General features: G+C 47.4%; 1 protein-coding gene across 2 annotated transcripts; it reads left to right on the forward strand.

Annotated features, from left to right (window-relative positions):
• The first annotated feature begins 219 nt into the window (after positions 1–219).
• METTL1 (methyltransferase 1, tRNA methylguanosine) lies at positions 220–13,159 on the forward strand. Of its 2 annotated transcripts, none has more exons than XM_028721508.2 (6): positions 220–470; positions 2,517–2,748; positions 6,466–6,650; positions 7,779–7,892; positions 10,693–10,794; positions 12,646–13,159. In XM_028721508.2, the coding sequence occupies exons 1-6, from the start codon at positions 240–242 to the stop codon at positions 12,784–12,786; spliced, it is 1,005 nt and encodes a 334-aa protein (XP_028577341.2). In that variant the 5' UTR covers positions 220–239; the 3' UTR covers positions 12,787–13,159. The 2 variants fall into 2 exon arrangements, with proteins under 2 accessions (XP_028577341.2, XP_028577340.2); XM_028721507.2 differs by having other exon boundaries at positions 286–470; positions 2,582–2,748.
• The last annotated feature ends 7,390 nt before the right edge of the window (positions 13,160–20,549 follow it).

Here is a 20,549-nt window from a genome sequence, read left to right on the forward strand (position 1 = left end):
GCCCTTCAGTGTCTTCCAGCCCTGCAATTCTAAGAACTGATTTGAGCTGGAAGGGATCCCGAGGGTCATCTAGCCCAACCCCGCCTGCAACGCAGGAATCTCAGCTAAAGCATCCATAACAGGTGGCCATCCAACTTCTGCTTAAAAACTTCCAGGGAAGGAGAGCCCACCACCTCTCGTGGCAGTCTGTTGCCGCCAGGAAGTGCTGCAACTGCCAGAAAGGCAGCCCAAACGTCGCCATGGAAACAGGCAGGAGCGCGCCGGGCGCCGCCGGCCCTTTAAGGAGGAGGGCGCGAAGCGATGACGCGCGTCTCCCGCGACTCATGTCCACTGGGTGCTCCACGTGGCTCCGGCGCTGTGATCGCGATGGAGGGGCCGGTGGAGGCAAAGGCGGCGCCGCCGCCGCCGCAGAAGCGCTTCTACCGGCAGAGAGCGCATTCCAACCCGCTGGCGGATCACACGCTGCGCTAGTGAGTGCGGGCGGGATAGGGAAGCAGCAGCAACCCCGCGATCGCCCCGTTTCCGTAGGCTCCCCACGGGCTCACAGAGACGTCTGTCCGCTTTGCCGGGCGCACCCCGATTTTACCGTGCTGACGTGTTTTGCTGTTGAATTCCCTTCTGAGTGAGCCTCCCGTGTCGAAATTCGCACCTCTCGCCCCTTGACTCGGGGAATATGGACCCCATAGGGAGTCAGACCGCTCATTGGTCTGTTCGGACCGGTGTTGTCTCTTACGAATGGCAGAGGAATCTCTGCGGCTTTCCCAGTATTGCAACCGGAGTTGCTTTCGTGGGAGGGGTTAAGGAACCTGGGGGATTTCTGCATGCAAAACATGGGCCACTGGTCTGGCTTACCTGCTTCCTGGGCACAGGTTTTCGTGATCTCTAATTTCTAGGGAATCTAACTTTCCAGATGTTGTTGGACTCCCGTCAGCCACAGCCAGCAATATCTTGGGGGGGGGGGGCTCTAGTTCCCCATCCCTGCTCTAGAGTTTATATTCATCAGTAACAAACTGTCTTGGTGCACCCCTCTTCATGGTGAACTGTGAGATGAGGGCACTGCAGTCCTGCATACACGTTTGCTGAAAAGCAAGCCCCATTGAATTCAGCTGTAATGGTCTGGTTCTAACTCTGCTTAGAAACAAGGTTCCTTGATATCAGTGGCCTGCCTGGCACATAATGCTTCACTATTGTTCTTCAGCAAACTGCAACTTCTCCTACAAACTGTGGTTTGTTTCTCCCAAGTTTGTCCTGTTTTGTCCTGTGTCTTTTTAATTTGGTGAGCATCTGGGGTGGGTTGGCCAACCAAGCTATGGACAAGGAAGAGTGCTGTGTTCACACCTAATGCCAAGCCACAGTTAAAACAAGCTAAGGTGTGTAAGCCAACATTGATCCGTCACTCCAGATCATGGTATGATTTGGGAGTAGACAAACCATAGTTAAGCTGCTGGGCAAGGTTTGTAAGTAAACCTAAAGCATGATTTATGTAACTTTAGTTTAATAAGCTATGGCTTTATGTTATATGGGAACCGGACCAATGGGACTTGCTTCCAAGTAAGAATACCTAAAGCTGCGATCTCATGCACGCTTGTTTGGGCATATTGACAATTGAATGAAAGGGAGCTTCTCTGTGTACGTGTGCATATGACTGAGGCAGCATATATTGCAGTCTGCAGCTCAGTTATGTAAGGTAAGCGTCATTGCATTCAGTGGGACTTGCTCACAAGTTAAGCGAGCCTTAATACAATTCATGTACAAAGCAATTTCCGGTGACAGTAATTTCCAGTGACATCAATGGAACTTGCTTCCAAATAATTGTGGTTAGAATTTGACTGTTGTCCCCTAAATTTTATTGTCTGGATCTCCCCCCCCCCCCCCCCACTTCTTCCAGATGGACAAATTGTCATTTTCCTTGTTTACGACATAAGTCTTTGGAATGTTTCCGGAGATGCAAATCATGGGAATATTTCTCTGTGTCAACATTATATGATGCATGCCAGCCCTGACTTCTTGCCCAATTCAGTTTTTGAAACCTGTAATAAATGGTGTCCCACAGAAGTTGTTCCTCATGGTTGCCTCTTGGGAAAACAGCCATTGTTGCTTCATACCAAAATACTACGTTTATAATCTGATAACTGTAGCATATAACAACAATGCTGGTTGCAGACACACCATACATTTAAAGTACATTGCTCCCCCTCAAAGAATCTTGGGAACTGTAGTTTACACCTCACAGAGTTACAATTCCCAGCACCCTAAACAAACTATAATTCTCTCTATATATATATATTTGGGGGTGATGATCTTGTACTTTAAATGTATGGTGTGTCTGCGGCCTTAGTCTGCAATCTCAATTTCCAACTTTTTCTGTCACCTCTTTGTGCAATTACCTTGTCTGGTGCAGAGTTCTGGAGATGGCTTGCTGTTATTTTGTGACATTTTAGTTGGTCTTTCCCAAATGCAAGGTTTTCTGCCTCATATGTACCAATACATATTACCTTGGGTGGTGGTTTTTCTAGGGTCAACGTATAAGTACTGTTCTTCACTCTTACTTCATGAAGTCCTCCGGTTTCTTTCCTGATAGTCCTGCCAAGCCTGAAGAAATGGACTGGTCAGAGATCTACCCGGAGTTTTTTGCTCCTTTAACTGCGGACAATCAACACGATGACCTGAAGGATGCAGAAGAGAGAACTAAGCCTGCGTCTCAAGTAGAGTTTGCTGATATTGGCTGCGGTTATGGGGGCTTGCTTGGTAATTTCTCCCCAATGACAGTTAGCTGATGGTTAAGATTTCTTTACGGGTTACAAGCCTGTAAAAGACTATAAAACAATCCTTTTCAAATGCTTTCCTTCTCTCCCTGGTCTGTGACAGCTGTTTATTCAGAAACCATGGTAGGAGGGAGGAAGTGGGAGAGATTGGACAAATAAGAGAGTATTTTTTCCTTCCTTGTTTTTCCTTTTGCAAGGTTTCAGGGGTAAAAATTCTGTGGTCAGGAATGCATTAGAAATTTTCCCCATAGAAATCAGTGGAAATCATAGACTTGTCATGTGAATGCTTGCCTAACAAAAGATTTCCTGAGAAGACATCGTGTTTTGGATAGCAAGACCCTGTGCATTTTGTTGTATTGCAGTTTGAATTCTACACTATAAAATACAATATATGAGAAATAAAAGAACTGATGGAAACACAATGGTAAACCATACAGTATCTAGCACAGTGCATTACAATGGCTACAACAGGCAGAAAAATCATTAGGTGGTCTGCCAAGTCCATTTGCAATTTTCAAGGGGTCTGCGTAGAACACATTTGAGTTAGAGTTTCCATTCACGTTGGAGGAAAGAAAGCAAATGGGGTGGATGCTGTTAGTATTTTCTGCATTTGTAACTGGTGGTACTGTAATTCCACTGCCTGAGAATTGTCAGCCTTCATTTGAAAAAGCAAGTGTGCAGTCCTCATGGATGTGAGGACAAGTTTCAAAAGATGCAGGCTGTGACCGATGTAATCTTGGAACCCGGAGATTCTAGTGATCAGGAGCAGACAACTCTTTTTATCCTTCCTCATGATCAGTAAAAGCAGAATAAGAATAAGAATAATTGAGATGGCGACACATCTGCTTCATTTGGCAAACAGATGCTCGCCGTGGAATTCCCAGTGAGAAATGTGTCATTTATTAAGCATGAATAGGCCCTGGCTCTTACGAAGACCATTGTCTATATTTTTAGAATTCGTTCTTGCTGATTCACAGTGATCGGAAGGCAATTGATTGATTTCTACTGTGGTGTTTTCCTTATAATGAGGGCGGCTATCATGCGACAGTCTGAGTTTATAAAGAGTCATGATCTGCCGGTTATCTACATTAAAAAAAAACCAAAAACCCTTTACTCAGGAAAGAAGCTTGCGGCAAGTTTTTCACATGATTAATTGTCGCTCCTTGACCATCTTGTGAATCCACAGACAGGAATGTGTTGGATGGAGGTAAAAAGAACTACTGCAATCTGAATTGAAAGTGAGTCCCACTGAATTCAGGGAAGTTACGGCCCCCTATTTGCATGGAAATCATGAGTTCAGTGGGACTCGCTTCCCACTGCAATCTTATCTCTTAGCCCGAAAAGAGCGTCTAGGATTGAGTCTTTGTTCTTAAGTGTCCTCCAGATGTTTTGGACATCTGTGCTGACTGGGACTGATAGGCGTCCAAAACATCTGGAAGACAGCAGGTTGGGGAAGTCTGCCCTCTGTGAAACTAAGGCTGCAGTTCTGTGTGTGCTCTTCCCTTGGAGCAAGCTGGACTGAACGGAGCTGGACTGCTTTCCAAGTCAGCCTGCATAAGACCAGGCTTGCATAATCCTACACGCACGTCCTTGTGTGTTAGGTTCCACTGAAATTACTGGGATTTACTTCCTAGGAAATACGCATAGGGTTGCGCTGTGTTCCTCAATCGGTGTCACTCCCTGTGCTTAAATTAATTGCTGGCCATTCTTGTTCACATTTCTTTGTCCTCTCTTAACGCTGAAATTTAAACAGTAAGTTTTGCAAAGCATCGTCTAAATAATGTTTTGCAATAAAGTTGTTGTTGTTGTTTAGTCGTTTAGTCATGTCTGACTCTTCGTGACCCCCTGGACCAGAGCACGCCAGGCACTCCTGTCTTCCACTGCCTCCCGCAGTTTGGTCAAACTCATGCTGGTAGCTTCGAGAACACTGTCCCACCATCTCATCCTCTGTCGTCCCCTTCTCCTTGTGCCCTCCATCTTTCCCAACATCAGGGTCTTTTCCAGGGAGTCTTCGCTTCTCATGAGGTGGCCAAAGTATTGGAGCTTCAGCTTCAGGATCTGTCCTTCCAGTGAGCACTCAGGGCTGATTTCCTTCAGAATGGAGAGGTTTGATCTTCTTGCAGTCCATGGGACTCTCAAGAGTCTCCTCCAGCACCATAATTCAAAAGCATCAATTATTCGGCGATCAGCCTTCTTTATGGTCCAGCTCTCACTTCCATACATCACTACCAGGAAAACCCTGGCTTTAACTATACGGACCTTGGTTGGCAAGGTGATTTGCAATAATAATAATTTATCATTTCTACCCCGCCCATTTGGCTGGGTTTTCCTAGTCACTCTGGGCGGCTTTCAACAGAGCATTAAAAACAGAATAAAACTTCAAACATTAAAAAGTTCCCTAAGCACTGGAGGTAGCCAAGCTGGTGCCCTCCAGTGTTTTGGGACTACAGCTCCCAACATCCTTGACCTCTGGCCATGTTGAGTGGGGCTGATGGGAGTTGTAGTCCAAAGAATCTGGAGGCTTTCACTTGGGCTACCCCTGCCTTATGCAATAACAGTAAAGGCACACACTGAGAATGTTGAGAGTGCTACAAAAAGTGGGCCATAGCTGGTTTTGGGTGGCCTTTCCCGCTCCTGGTAGATTATTGCAAAAAGTGCTAAACTCCTGTGTTCTTAAGCAAGAGGATATAGCAAGCTCATACTCTGGTTAGTTACGCTGTTTTCTATTAAGAGATTTTCACGTCGTGTACTTTGCTTTGGAAATTTGCATCACATTCGTTGACCGTCAGAATTCTAGTAAAGAAGTTATGAGTAGGCCTACTCTTGGCAGCCCTGGTCATAGCTAAGCTTACTGAAGAAGGAAGTCCCATATATTTCCGTGGACTTCTAAACAGAGGAATGATGCAAAGACAGTGTGAGAAAAGGAAGTTAAGTCTAGCAGAGGGGTTAGAAAGCATCTCTTGGGCTTTGAAATGTGGAGTTGCAGTGGGAACAGAGAGATAAAGCATTTTTGACTTTATGGCCACCTTGTGCTGATTTTATTGAACAAGATTTACCGTATTTTTCGCTCTATGGGACGCACTTTTTCCCCTTCAAAAATGAAGGGGAAATGTGTGTGCGTCCTATGGAGCGAAGACGCCATAGCCCCGCGACCCTCTCCCGGATGGAGAGCCTCTATATGGCAGGAGCCTCTATAGCCGCGCGTCACCTCTCCAGCCAGGAGAACGCGCACGGGGCTAAAGAAGCACCCTGCGACCCTCTCCCGGCTGGAGAGGTGATGCGTGGCTATGGCAGGAGCCTCTCCGCTGCGCCTTTCCACTGCTCCCTGACCTGCTCTTTGGGGCTGGTGGTGGGCTTCCCCCCGCCAGCCCCAAAGAGCAGGTCGAAAGGAAGCTGAAGCCTGGAGAGCGAGAGGGGTCGGTGCGCACCTTAACGCACCTTAAACGGCACCTTGTTTTAGAGCAGGAAAACAAGAGGGGGGAAATTCTCCCACTCTCTGCGCAGCGCCTCCTGCCGCTTCGCTGAAGGGGCACTGGGCAGAGAGGGAGAGAATTTTCTTTTCTTGTTCTCCCCCCTCTAAAACAAGGTGCGTCCTATTGTCCGGTGCGTCCTATGGTGCGAAAAATACGGTGTATATTGATTAATCAACAAAAAAACCCTCTGTCCTCTTAAGTTACTGGCTGGCTGTTCTCTTTTGCAGTTGCACTGTCTCCCCTGTTTCCCAAGACTTTAATGCTGGGTCTGGAAATCCGAGTGAAGGTCTCTGATTATGTGCGGGACAGGATCCAGTCTCTGAGAGCGTCTCACCCCGGGCAGTTCCAGAACATCGGCTGCATCCGTAGCAATGCCATGAAACACCTGCCCAACTTTTTCCGCAAGGGGCAGGTGAGTTTCCAAAGAGTGTCGCATGGAAAAAGCAATCTCTCCCCATTTGGAGTTTTAAAAGTTATTTGTGTACACACTTTTAAAGACCTGTGTCGCTCCCGCCCTGGACATTTGAGTTTCTCACCATTTCCTCCGAGAGAGAAACCTCTGTCATCTTGATGCTGCTTTTTCATGGATCTTTAGGGTAGATCCTTGTGTTAAAAAACAAAACAATGTCCCATACAAATTTGCTATGTCCTGTCAGACTGTTGGTGATACCGTATTTTTCGCTGTGTAAAACGCACCAGACCACAAGACGCACCTAGTTTTTGGAGGAGAAAAACAAGAAAAAAAAATTCTGAATCCCAGAAGACAGAACAGCATGAGGGATCGCTGCGCAGCGATCCCTCTCGCTGTTCTGGCTTCTGGGATAGCTGCGCAGCCTGCATTCGCCCCATAAGACGCACACACATTTCCCCTTACTTTTTAGGAGGGAAAAAGTGCGTCTTATGGAGCGAAAAATACGGTATCTATTACAGAGATGGGGAATCTGTGGCCCTCTGGCTGTTGCTGGACTCTGGCTGTGTACACAGAATGTATTTAAAGTACATTTAAAGCATGTGGCTTCCCCCAAAGAATGATGGGAACTGTAGTTCACCCCCTCAGCGCTACAGTTCCAGCAACCCTTCACAAACTACAAATCCCACAGTTCTTTGGGGGAAATATGGTGTGTGCACGGCCTATAATTCCCACCATGGCCAGTGGTCAGGGATGTTGGGAGCTGTAGTTCAACAACATCAGGAGGCCCATAGGCTTCTCATCCCTGCTCTAGTCTAATGGTTCGTCAAGGCTTCACTGAGGTCCTCCCCAGCTGTGCTGCCCAAGGTTTTGTTTAGCTGGCGGTGCATCCAGAGTTTGATTCTGGAGCTTTCTACAGGCAGAATGTGTGACCTCCCGCTGAGTGCCAGTCTCATTCCTTTGGGGACGGGAGGGAGACGACAAAGTCTTTGTTGGCCCTGGATATTCCCTAGTCAGGCCAAATGCAGATTAGGGGTTATGTTTAATTTGCAGGCTGCTGACAGGCTAACTTCTTCCATTCCTTCGGGTGGTGAGGCATCTCTCTCTTGTTCTTTTTTGCATAAAACCCAGCTGCGCAAAATGTTTTTCCTCTTCCCCGATCCTCATTTCAAGAAGACGAAGCACAAATGGCGGATTATCAGCACCACTTTGCTGGCAGAATACGCCTATGTTCTGCGCGAGGAGGTGAGTGCATTGCTCTCGAGGGGGGTGTGGCCTCTTCCGAACCCCTTTCAACAGGAAGGCATCAAGTTTGTTGGTCTGCCGCTTTTCTGTGGCAGAACCATGCTCAGAGCAGCTCACAAACAACCTACAGAATAAAACGCAACAACATTTCAAGGCAAAAACCAAAAGAGACAGACAATTTAAGCAAAAAGCACACTAATATCAGTAGGGCAAACAAACATCTCACGTTAATAAACACTGAATGCAAAACATTTTCCATTTACTGCAAAGGCAGTAGTTTTTTGGTTGGTTGGTTGGTGTGTTTTTTGCAATATCTCCCATATGTTTATGAGCCTCTCTGGTGGTCATTTGCGGTCTAAGGAGTGCAGGGGAAGAAGCAGTAACTTTTGTGACACTTCCTTGCTGGAGGCTCTTATTACTTAGCATACACAGCCAAGCATCCATTTTGGGGATCCTGTGGCCTGCCAGAAGTCGCTGAACTACAACTCCCATCAGCCTTGTCAGTGGCTGGGAATGATGGCCGTTGTAGTTCAGCAACATCTGTCAGTTTGCATTTCTTAGTGCAGATCTGATGTGTAGAGATCTTTCCTATTGTAATTAATTCAAGAGGGTTCTGGAAGCTTCTCTGTGAAAGAAACAAGCAGAAGAGTCATGATGTTTGGGTTATACCTTCAGAGAAGCAGAGTACAGCTGATTTAAACTGGTTCTCTTAACTCGTTAAGATCATGCTGGCTATAAAAGTAGGGCCAGAAGGAGCCTGGGTTTCACTTTCACCTATCTCTTTTCCTTCTAATGTGGTGTTCTGTACATAGATAGTGTTAAGGTTTAGTCTTATTATCAGTTATTGTAAGTTAAGTCTGCTACAACTGGATTTCTTATGCGCACTGCCAATCCTGAATGTATTGCAATTGTGACCGTTATGCTCATTTGCCTTCAGTAGGAGTAAAGCTCTGCTGAATGAAATATTAATTCCCTCTGGTCTATTTTTTGGGAATCCTGCAATGTGCTTTAAGTTTTTACTCTGCTAGCTATACATTGGAATCTGCTCCGGATCAATATTGAGTAGAATTCCATGACCCTTTTCTGGATGTCCTCTGTCTGAGAGGTGAGCCGCTACCAGCCAGAGTAGACAGGTAATCTGACCAGGTAATAAACCAGCTACCTAGGATTGGGCTAGCAGTCCATGAGACCTGGGAGCATGCCCTGGAACCACCCCAATCCCCAGGTATTTTTCCAGGACGCCAGGCTTCTGAGGCAGATGCATGGGGGTTCCGTGGCAGCTGAGATTGGCGAGGGATGGGCTCCATGAAGAGGGGCAGTGAAGGTTTTGGAGGTGCCTCTCTTGGGCTGTGTTGCGCCACAGAGGTCTCTGTCTAGACATTCCCTTCCACCTCAGCATTCCAAGAGGATGTGTGAATGGAGGAGGAATGTGTCTGCCCTCCGGCTTAGACGCCCTTCTGTGCTAATTGAGTACTTCCTGAGGGTAGGCCTTCCCAGAGTAAGCTACGCCATCTTCATACAAATAATTACTCTCTTTTATCAAAACTCCAGGTGCGTCATCATGCCCTGGAGCCTAGGGAAAAGCAAGGCGCCCTGGATCGCTTGGGAATTTCACTCCCAAGAATTAGGGAAGGGTGCTAATTAGTGCTGAAGGCAACACTGTCCTCCCAGCTCCTAGCAGGAGGCTTGTGCTGGCAAACTTCCTGGCAGCCGAGCGAGCATTGCGCCACTTCCAGCCCCTGACTTTGTCCTGGCAGCTTCTCCCCAGGGCACCCTGGCTGACTCTCCTTTCACCTGCCAGAGGGGTGGGCAGGAAAGATGGAGAGCATCCTTGCTGCTGCTGCTTCTTGCGTCGCCGCTTTTGGGGTTGGACGCAAAAGGGAGCCAGCCTTCGTGATGAATCAGCACCAGGCCTCACCCAGAGTCAGCGTGAGTCACCCCACAACTCTCCAGGTAGCTTTCCCAAGGCTAAGGAGGAGTCTGGCACTGTGCAGCAGCTCCCTCAACAATCATGACGGCTGCAATTGCTGGGCCCTAGGCTGCAAGGAAGTTGGGGCTTCAGTAATTACTCCTTTTCGGAAATGAGCCCAAGATTCAACTTTGAACAGGAAGCTTCCAGTGGTTTGGGAAAATCTTTTTTTGCTGAAAACCTTCCCCCTCCATTTGCAGTGGAATATTTTGCCCCAACCCCAAATAGCAAACTGTTCTGGCTTCTGTCCCATGTAAAGGTAAAGGGTCCCCTGACCGTTAGGTCCAGTTGTGACCGACTCTGGGGTTGCGGCGCTCATCTCGCTTTATTGGCCGAGGGAGCCGGCGTACAGCTTCCAGGTCATGTGGCCAGCATGACGAAGCCGCTTCTGGCGAACCAGAGCAGTGCACAGAAACGCCGTTTACCTTCCCACTGGAGTGGTACCTATTTATCTCCTTGCACTTTGACGTGCTTTTGAACTGCTAGGTTGGCAGGAGCAGGGACTGAGCAATGGGAGCTCACCCTGTTGCAGGGATTCGAACTGCCGACCTTCTGATCGGCAAGTCCTAGGCTCTGTGGTTTAACCCACAGCGCCACCCGCGTCCCTCTCTGTCCCATGTAGTGCTAAACAGTTGTCCCGTCAGCTTTCCTGCTTGCACAGTGGGACTTGCCCATCTTTCCCCCCGCACCATAAGCGCCACCAGATCTGTCCTGGGGCTTTCTCCAACCCTCCAGATCAGATTTGGGGAGGCGGGGAGTCCCGTTACGCCAAGGGAATAGAGAGAGTCCTCTGCATCTTGCTCCTTGTAACATCTCCCTTATCTCTGCCAGGGGCTCGTCTACACCATCACAGATGTGGAAGAGGTGCACAGGTGGATGGTGAAGCATTTCAAGGAACACCCGCTTTTTGAGCAGGTGTCCTTGAAAGAACTGGTGAGTGCAAGGGAGCGGGCACATCCGTGCAAGTGCATCATCTCTGATGTAAGGGGTTTTTGCAGTTCCAGACAGGCTTTCGAAGCAACCTGCATGAAAAGGTTTCGTAATGCTCCCAGGCTGCTCTCTTGGAATTAGGTCACCGCCCGATGAACTTCCAGGTTCCAGATATAGCCTCTGAGGAAACCGCCCCAGTGACACATCAGCACTTGCACTTGCAATCTTAAATTTCAGCACTTGTTAAAAGTATACAGACCTAAAGAGGAGTAAAATGCAACAAACATGTAAGGGATCGCTGGAGCCGAATAAATGCATAAAAATTTCATGGCATAAATCTTACATGTGCATACCTAGAAGTCAGTCCTACTGAGTTGAGTGGGCTGTCTGCTTCTTGCTAAGTGTGCACAGGATTGCACCCTTTGACGCAGATGTATAAAACAGGCCCAGAAGTAAAGTTATTAATCCTCAAAAGTCTTCCTCTTTCTGCTGCACGTGTTCATTAACTTGTAGGAAAAATGAGAGACATGTCCTGTTCTAAAGCTCCCCCACCCTGTCATTTGGGAATAGCTGGACCTGCCCCCTCCCTCCCCATCTTCACCCTGAGCCAGTCTGTTCTTAGTTGCCCTGTAGTCCAAGCTCTGATGTACCAGTTAAGGCAGATTAACATCACCATCGCAATGAAACGCCACTCCGCAGCAGCCCCCAAATTCTATAGAGCAGAACAACAGTATGGATGTGTGCCGTTCCAGCCCCGATCGTTTAATACAGGGAGTGCCAAAAGTCATCAGTGTCGACGTGAGAAGCCACAACTGAAAGCCGAAGTGAAATGCAGAGATGAAAACAGCCTCAATGGTTTTAAGAGGACTAGCGAAATAAAAAGAGGTGGTAAGTCAGCAGTGGGCGAGTCTCTCTGGAGGAGGGCATTCCCCAACTGGAGGGGAGCCCTGCTTAAAAAGCCCTCTTCTGTTTCGCCACTGTGATCTCAGGTTGTGGAAGTCCTTGAAAAAGTTCAGTTATTCCCCACACTCTGTTGTGGTTAACATTTTTCTGTTGGGGTGCAACCAAGGGAACGGGCAATTTGCAAGCCCCCAGCTGTCTCCAGCGCAAACAGAAGTGGCAGGAGATGGCTGTGAGAGCATACCTACAAGCAGTTTATTCAGCATACACCAGGACAAAGGGAAAAACATGTCTTCTCCCTTTGTGTCCAAGCAGCAAAAGCAATAGCAAACCGGAAGTTCCCAGCAAGCTGTGCTGGAGTGTAAACAGACATGAGACACACAACAGTCATGCCTGTACTTAAGGTGGAACGGAATATCAATATCCTAACATTTTCAACCTGAGAGAGGCATTAAAGGTTGGCCCAAAAGGCCGGAGAATGTGCCCAAACTTGCTACAGATGCAGGCATATAACACTCTCGGACACAAACACACAACTCATCCATGCTGTAGTGCAGGACTGAGAGGAGAGCTGTAAATTTCTTGGTCCACTGCTATTGTGGGACAATTTCCCCTTTTGGGGGTGTATGCGCAGAAAATTGCCTGGTGGAGTTAGGAGCCCAGTCTTCCTTCCTGCCCTGGTAAGGTCAAGGACCCCTGGACGGTTAAGTCCAGTCGAATTTGACTGTGGGGTGCAGCGCTCCTCTCCGTTTTCAGGCTGAGGGAGCCGGCATTTGTCCACAGACAGCTTTGGGTGTGCACCTTTTATTTCCCCACTCTGTGCAACTTAGTCCTAGATGGATAGTTTCAACTTCCACAGGGTGAAAGAGAAGTTCTCCCAGTGCTGTTTGTGTTTTTGCGTTGTGACCGTCCTTTTTTAATAAGCAGCCACACCTACTCCTCCTCTCCCAACAGGCCAGTGATCCTATCGTCGGCCTCCTGGACACCTCAACTGAGGAAGGGAAGAAGGTCCAGAGGAACGGAGGCAAGACCTTCCCAGCTGTCTTCCGGCGCATCAGAGACACCACAGAGGAACAGGAAGCACCAGGATCATGACCGGGGAATTTCCGGGGCCTGAGAAAATTCACGTCGTCCCAACTCGTGTGTCGAAAGGGAGGTGTTGGGGGCAGGGATTACATCAAGAGTGGGACGGACTCAACGCCTCTGGTCACGCTGGGGTCAGCCTTCTATTAACACAGCTGGGGATTCCCCTTCTGGGGTAACTCGGCTGAACGGTTGAGTAAGGGATTGCCTGCTTTGTTTGCTTCTTCTTTTGCCCGTAGAAGGACGGGGGTGCCTTGTCCCAGCTATACCGGGGTAAGCATCAGCCCCCCACGTAGCAGGATGAGTGATCTGGGAGGTGCTTCCCACTCTATTGAACCATCAGTCACTTTCATTTTGTGAATGAATAATAAACAGGAAGAAAGAACTATCGGGCACTGTGAGTTGTCAGGTCCAGCCTAGCTGCTGAGCTTAGCCCGCAGTTGTGCTTTGGAGCTGCAGTCTTCCATCTTCTTCCCCAGATCAGTGCCAGGTGTGAACCCCTGGCTCTTAGGGGTGTATGTGTTAGAGAGAGAGAGAGAGTCCTGCCACTATGAGAACCTGTGCCTTTCTTAAAGCAGGCCATAGATGTAGCTGGACTGCATCTCCCCATCCCCATGCTATGTAGATATCAGCTGGGCTAAGGCAACATGCACCTAACCCCCAGTGCAGAGAGCCTCAGATGGGGGAGATTCTGAAATTTGTCAATCACCTCTCTTTGAGTACTTTGGTCTTCTTGCAATAATCATGCCCTCACTAGTAGCCTAGATTGTAGGGAAATGACTGCAGTTGTTACCCATGTGCAGTAGGATAGCTTCTGCACACTCGACTTCTGTATCTTCCACCCAGGTGAGCAAGAATCATGACCAGAATTCACTTTCCGGCCAGGCTAAGACACTTGTTGTGGAGCGGGGGGGGGGGGGGGGCTGGGAGAGTCCCACGAGCCAGACAGAGAGGTCCAGAGAGCTGCATTTGGCCACTGGGCCAAGTGGTTCCCCACGTCTGCTTTTAGCTTATAGGGAGCATGTCATTGCAAAGATGCTTCATAAATATACACTTGGATATGCCTCTGCCATGCATTACAGTGGAACCTTGGGTTGTGAACGTGATCCATGCAGGAGGCACGTTTGCAACCTGCAGTGCCGCGTCTGTGCATGCGCATGATGCAATTTGATGCTTATGCGCAAAGTGCGTTTTAGTGCTTCTGCGCATGTGTGAGCGCCGGAAGCAACCCCGTGCCGGTACTTCCGGGTTCGGTGCGGTCCATAACCTGGAAATGCGCAACCCGCAGTGTTCACAACCCGAGGTGTGACTGTAATAATTTGCCCAAAGAGAAGTGTGACCTATAAATTAGGCAATATTTTCCATTGTTGATTCAACCGCTACAAGTGAGGGGGCAGGATTCCCACCACTGGAAATCGAAAGCAGCGCCCATGGATTTAGCAGGTTTGTTAAAGAACCAAAACCATTTCAAGCCAGCATCCATAAGGGCTGGGAACTTATGTTTGAGAGCATCAAAGCCCAGGATGCTCAAGCTACCATGGATTGGGACAATATACAGGGGTGAATCTTTTCCTGAGGTTCCTTTCTCTCGGTAAATACATCGTTTCCTAAGGTGCATAAAAAGATCGTTAGGTCTGGAACCTTTGCCACGGTGTGATAATGAGTCATCGCCAAAGGGTAACGCAAGGTGGATAGGCTGTGCACATTCACAGAGCACTCCCCAAACTTCAGAGTTGCATGAGCTAAGCCTGAGTCATCCTTTTTTTTCACTCGCCTCGTAAGCGGAGCCGGAACAGCCTGTTGTTTCTGCCCCAAGGGTGGTCTGCCTACTTGACGGTAGGAGGGCTGCGGGTTGGGGAGGGAGGTGAACCTCCTTTCCTCGTTGCCAAGTACCTGGTGTGGCAAGCCGGGTAATTCCTAGCGCACAAGGGAACTTGGCAGTCTCAGGAACAGGACACATCCAGACTGGGATTTGAAGTCGCCTCCCTCCCCCCACCCAATGCTCCAGACACGGGAGTGTGTATCATGCTGATAAGAGGAACCAAGATGGTGTCACCTGACTTGGGTTTTTAAGGAAAAACCCCTTCCCAGTCCCACAGCTGGATTTGATTGGATGTTTGGGCTCTAGTCCACTGTTTAAAGCAGACACTGTCCTGCAGGGTTATTTGGCACAGCAAGCTGAAGCCAGCATCCCAAGGATCGTCCAGCGGGGTGACGTCTGTTTGGTCCCATCGTTTTTTGTCTCCCGACAGATGTCTCCTGTCGGCAGAGTGGGGGGCTCCTGAGGGTAGTCAAGGCAGCCTTCCCCATTCACAGAGGCTGGCTGTGTCATCCAAACACACTGGCTCCGATGAGCTTCATTAGGGGAAGGAGGGATTCTTGGGGAATTTGAATTTCTGTGGAATCTGATGCTAGCAGATTTTTCAGAATGTCGTCGTCCTACACATGTATCCTTTCTCCAGATTTTGCAGTACCCTTTCTTAGCTTCCCTTGCCCCCCCCCCCAAAAAAGTACCAAAATGCATGAAATAAATTGTGCTGTTTAGACATGCAGATTTTGGAGATGAGAATGCGTAATTAAAATATGTATTTAAATTTCAAAACAATGCTGTGCAGTTTTGTTTTTTCTAGAAAGAAAGCACAGGTAAGTATTGTAATGGGAAAGAACAGACAGAGGTCCCAACTATATATATTTAAAGCAGCATGATATCACTTTAAGCTGTCGTGGCTTCCCCAAAGATTCTTGGGGACTTTAGTTTGCCACGGGTGCTGAGAGTTGTTAGAAGACCCCTGTTCCTCTCACAAAATTCCCAGAGTTCCCTGGGATAATGCATTGGCGGTTAAACCACTCTGGTAAGTGTAGTTCTGGGAGGGAACTACCAGTTCTTGTCTCCTAACAAGTCTCGAACCACAGTTCCCAGGATTTGGGGGCAGAAGCCACAACGGTTTAAAGTGGTGTGACACAGCTTTAAATGTATAGTGCAAATGGGAGCAAAGGAAGGAACGCATATGAATTTGTTGTGATCTGGAAATGGACTGATCCTTCCATCCCGAACTAGAAGGGGGATGTGAGGCCAGGAGAAGTGGCTGCTACATCAGGGCTAAATGTACATGTCTGGAATAATTTCAGTTTGGGGTGCCCCACCCCCTCACCCCCACTACAATCCTATCCTTAAAGGTAAAGACCCCTGACCATTAGGTCCAGCCGTGGCCGACTCTGGGGTTGCAGCGCTCATCTCGCTTTATTGGCTGAGGGAGCTTCCGGGTCATGTGGCCAGCATGACTAAGCCGCTTCTGGCGAACCAGAGCAGCGCACGGAAACGCCGTTTACCTTCCCGCTGGAGCGGTACCTATTTATCTACTTGCACTTTGACGTGCTTTCAAACTGCTAGATTGGCAGGAGCAGGGACCGAGCAACGGGAGCTCACCCCATCGCGGGGATTCAAATCGCCGACCTTCTGATCGGCAAGTCCTAGGCTCTGTGGTTTAACCCACAGCGCCAATCCTATCCTTACTTGATCCCAATGGGACTTATTTCTGTGTAGACAGGCCCTTATAGGATGCCAGTGCTTCAAGATGAAGGAATCCCTGGCGATGCCCCTAACATAGAACGTGGGTCCATTTAGTGTCTGTGGCTATGATTTACTCACTTAAAACTTTTATATTCTGCCTTTCCATTGAAAAACAAGAGGTCTACAAGGTGATGGACAAATATTAAAACCGAATAGGATGTGACTAAGGACTCAGCTAGATCTCGCAATAAGCGTGCGACTTGACATTTGTGTGGTTAGTTTATCTCCAGCCATGGGGGAAGCCCAGTCAGATGCAGGAATGTTCTGTGGGGGGAGAGGGAAGATATTTAACCCTTTGCCTTTGCTGCGGCCTGGATCCAGATCAGCTAGCACATCGGAAAAGCAAAAGGTGTCAAGCAAGGCTCTTGACTTCAGACCAGAGCAGGCAGCCCAACTGCTACTTTCAATGACATGGACTGTAATCCTATTTTCTACACCCCTGGGATCAATGGGGTTTGCTTCCCAAGAAGTAAAAATAGGATTGTAGCTTTTTTTCATGGCGATTGATTCCGAGCACAATTCAAAGTGTTGGTGCTGACCTTTAAAGCCCTAAATGGCCTCAGTCCTGTATACCTGAAGGAGCGTCTCCACCCCCATCGTTCAGCCCGGACACTGAGATCTAGCGCCGAGGGCCTTCTGGCGGTTCCCTCATTGCGAGAAGTAAGGTTATAGGGTTACAGGGAACCAGACAGAGGGCCTTCTTGGTAGTGGCGCCCACCCTGTGGAACACCCTCCCTTCAGATGTGAAGGAAATAAGTAGCTAGCCTATTTTTAAAAGACATCTGAAGGCAGCCCTGTTCAGGGAAGTTTTTAATATTTAACGCTGTATTGTTTTTAATACTTGATTGGGAGCCGCCCAGAGTGGCTGGGGAAACTCAGCCAGATGGGCAGAGTATACATAATAAATTATTATTATTATTATTATTATTATTATTATTATTATTATTATTTATTGTAGCCAGAGTATCCTGACCTAAGTTTTTGTTGTAATAAACCTGTTTCTGAGTTGAACTACATCAGACTACAGGTAGGTTCTCACATGAATGAAAGGCCCTCAATATTCAGTCTGGGCTTGGGAGGAAAAACTGTATAGAAAGGAAAAAGGAAAGGAAAGGGGAAAGGAAAGGAAAGGAAAGGAAGCAGCTGATTCCTGTAGAAGAGAGGCAGACACACAACCCCATTGCACACACAGAAAGCTAGTATGTTAAGAGAAAGTGGTTTGTTGTAGCCTAGCTTTCTCCGTGACATATTAACTTTCTGTGCAGAGGGAAATTTTTGTGTGAAGCATTTCTGAAGCTTGATCTGAAGTAATATAGCTCAGATACACAGTGAAAACAAGCCATAATATTATGAGCTGCAAGGAAACCCCAAAGATCAATGAAAAAGCCTCTCCTGTGGGGGTGAGGGAATACATAGTTATATATAAACAATTCTTTCCATTAACTTAAGTACAGTTTTATTAATTTCCACATTCTTGGGGTCACACAATTGCATGACATGACAATGAAGGGGGAAATCAGTACATGCATATAATATTAGCCAGGGAAGAATAATTTCAATGCCCGTTTGTAACTGAATTGTTGTCTAACCCATGGGATGCCTGCTTTGGCCAAAGCCTTATTTATTAACTGGCATATATTAGTGTGCATTGCATAGCCACTGGCCATTGCAAAGATCAATTTAAAATGATGTTAAAATATCATAAAACGGAAGATGCATGGATTATACATAATGGTTGGAGAATGTGCAAAATTCAGACAATATATGCACATTCCGCAATACCTGTTGGGGAGCTGTATTGACTGGGAAATATGCATAATTCCTTCTTCATGAATGGTTTATGTGCACATTCTCTATGAAGACTGGTAAATGTGCACACTTGCTGGCTGTGGTGCACATGAACTACTCAACTTACTTTCCCCTTTACATATATAACAGGTCAAAGCAATCTGTGAAAACCACAATTTTAAACCACTGCCTTGGTGGGAACATGTAGTCATAGGTTTCTCATCACCTTAAGAAAACAAAAGATGTTTTAAGTAAACAATTACTAACTGCTCCTGTTGCACATGTTTGCATTTAAAGGTGAAAGAATACCAACTATCTCTTGTTGCAGAGAGCACTTTCCCCTCAGAGAACAATTGGCCCACAACTTGCGTTTCCCGTTACAGATGAGCCCCTAGTGATGGTTTACGCAAAACCGGGGGTGGGGGGAAGAAGAGAAGATTGTTTATTGGAAATGTGAAAAGTCCCTCCTGCTGTTTGTCTGGCCTTAATATAGACATGGAAGAAACAGGATGGACAACCGAGAAAGAAGCTGCTCCATGCGGACATTGGGATTTGGGGGGAGATGCACAGGGACCCATTTAGCAGAATGAGCAGGGCCCCCCCCCCAAAATGCAGCAGATCTGCTTACCAGATTTTGAAGCAAGGGAAGGAATAGAGCACACATTAACATCTAAGTGGGGTTGGAGGTTGCGGGTGGTTTAAGACCATTGGGTCCAGAGTCCAGAATTACTTAACTGTAGCACTAGCATATAGAAACCAGGTAAAGCTCTCAGTTAGTGAAATCTCAGAAGATCACAGAGAAGTTGAGGTTCCTCCCTAGCTGTCAAGTGTAGTTTCAGTTTGCTCTTGTGGGGGAAAGCTGTGTTTGAGGGCACCGTGGCGGCTGAGCGCAAACCTTTCTACCTAGCGGTGCAGCCCAGTCCTTTCTAATAGAGGTTTAGGCTAAAATGCTCTCTGCAGCTGCAAAGTTCAAGGGGGGCGGCCTTAGGACAGCTTGCCATTTCTCTCTTCCTTCCTCACCTTGCAAAAGTGTTGATATGACAGCATTCTATCAGAAGTTTAAAGCACTGCATCACGCACAGTGAAGTGTCCCAGTCTGCAATCCTGTGCACACTTGCCTGGGAGCAAATCCCACTGAATTAAATGGAGCTTGCTTCTGAATCGACACATATAGGCTCACACAATGCTAGATTATCTAGCTCGGGGGTCTGCAACCTTTAAGACAAAAAGAGCCACTTGGACCCGTTTCTGAAGGGGAAAAAACTGTGAGCCGCAAAACTCGTCATTATAAAAATAACTTTTTTGTCACTTTTTAAAAATTATTTATTTGTTTGACCCCTCAGAATTACTCCTCCTCATAGAAATAAACGTTAAATTAACAAGTTACCTTTTTGTGTGTGTGTGTGTGTGTTCTTCACTCCCCTTCAAAACAGTGACCAGCGTACTAACGCACGCACCGCCCCCATGCGACGTCACAGCCAATACAGCGCCCGCCACAGTGGGGAGTGTCGGGGCGCACAATGCGCCTCCTCCCCTTGCTAATATCCGCCCCAGAGCCGCGGCAAAGGTGTAAAAGAGCCACATGCGGCTCCGGAGCTGCGGGTTGCAGACCCCTGATCTAGCTAAAGAGCAGGTAGTTGTGTTGGTCCATGGAGGAGGGTGGAATTCAGACAAGCATAGTGAGTGAAACAATACCTTTATTGAGAATAATCCCAAAGTAACGTGTATCTTCAGAGCTCTTCCACAGGCGAAATCAAAGAGGTGGGGAGAGGAGATGGGTGTTTCAGGGGAAATGTTTGATGTTAAGACCGGTTTCAGTCTTAAAATAATGATGGAAGGAGGTCTTGCAGATTAACTAGGTTAGAACGGAGCCTTGTGCAAAAGATCTCTGGTTACACAGAGGCGTGTTGGGTTGGAGACTAAAGATCTAGGAGTGAATTTGGGGGGGGGGTGTTTTTTGAATAACTTTTTATTGAGTTTTAAAAAACAAGGATCACGGGGATAATAAATGATACGAATAAATAGACCAGGCATGTCCAAAGTCCGTTTCGGGGGCCTAATCTGGCCCGCCGGATCCAGCCCCTGTGGCAGTTTATTTCTTGGGGTAAAATCAGAAAAAAAATCATCAACAACTTCAATCTTAAAAGAAGCTGAACAACTTCAATTCTAAAAAAAGGTCAACAACTTGGGTCGGCCCCCCACAGCCCTTCACTTCATCAAATCTGGCCCCCTTTGAAAAAAGTAGAAATAGATCAAGTCTTCTCCATGCCATTTGTATATCACAAAAATAGCATAATAAAATTTGCTGTAATATCTACAATGGGGAGAGGTAATACCTCTGATGAGGGGCACATGCTTCTTCTGGGGTAGTTTGTCGACCTTCGGTCCCCACCCTGCACCCAGTTTTCACCTGGTC

The sequence above is a fragment of the Podarcis muralis genome, chromosome 2 (assembly GCF_964188315.1).
Source record: "Podarcis muralis chromosome 2, rPodMur119.hap1.1, whole genome shotgun sequence".
Classification (NCBI taxonomy): Eukaryota; Metazoa; Chordata; class Lepidosauria; order Squamata; family Lacertidae; genus Podarcis; species Podarcis muralis.